The sequence below is a fragment of the Crocodylus porosus genome, unplaced genomic scaffold (assembly GCF_001723895.1).
Source record: "Crocodylus porosus isolate Cpor-Errol unplaced genomic scaffold, CroPor_comp1, whole genome shotgun sequence".
Taxonomy (NCBI): Eukaryota; Metazoa; Chordata; order Crocodylia; family Crocodylidae; genus Crocodylus; species Crocodylus porosus.
In genome coordinates, this window is record NW_017728913.1 from 26,301,660 (window position 1) to 26,302,174 (window position 515).

The window sequence follows — 515 nt, forward strand, 5'->3', positions numbered from 1 at the left end:
TGTAAGACAAACAGCGCAACAGCGCGCCCCCCTACGCATGCGCGTTCGAAGCGGGACCAGAGACCCGCGTCCTCTCTTCCCTTTGCAGCAAGCGGGGGGTGGGGGAGGGGAAGAGAACACAACCTCCGGAAAAACCCCACCCCTCCCCGTCCTGCTCCTTGCCGCGCTCCGCAAAATGGCGGCGGTGCACGCGTGAGGTACGCCGGGAGCAATAGTTTCCCAGGCCTCCCCGCGGGCGGAGCGAGCGCAGCGGCGCCAACTACAGGTCCCGGCAGGCGGCGGGCGCGGAGGGATGCGCATGCGCGCTGCAGCGGGCGGGTTGCTGTTGTTACAGAGGAAACAGCTGAAAAGTCCGCACATGACAGAGGGGCGCGGGGCGCGGGGCGCGCGCGACGCTGTGGGGCTGAGCTGAGGGGCAGGACGCGGCCGCTGGCGGCGCGGTCATGAACGGTTTCGCGTCCGAGGACGCGGCTCCGCGTGGGGGGGACCCCGCCGCCACTGCTGCTGTTGCCGCC

General features: G+C 70.3%; 1 protein-coding gene across 1 annotated transcript in view; it reads left to right on the forward strand.

The window, feature by feature from the left end:
* The first annotated feature begins 336 nt into the window (after positions 1 to 336).
* Positions 337 to 515, forward strand: part of SAP30 (Sin3A associated protein 30) — a 5,528-nt gene continuing 5,349 nt past the window's right edge. Inside the window, exon 1 of the mRNA XM_019534619.1 lies at positions 337 to 515. This exon is cut by the window's right edge and continues 237 nt beyond it. Within this exon, the coding sequence (XP_019390164.1) occupies positions 444 to 515 (72 nt within the window). The 5' untranslated portion in view covers positions 337 to 443.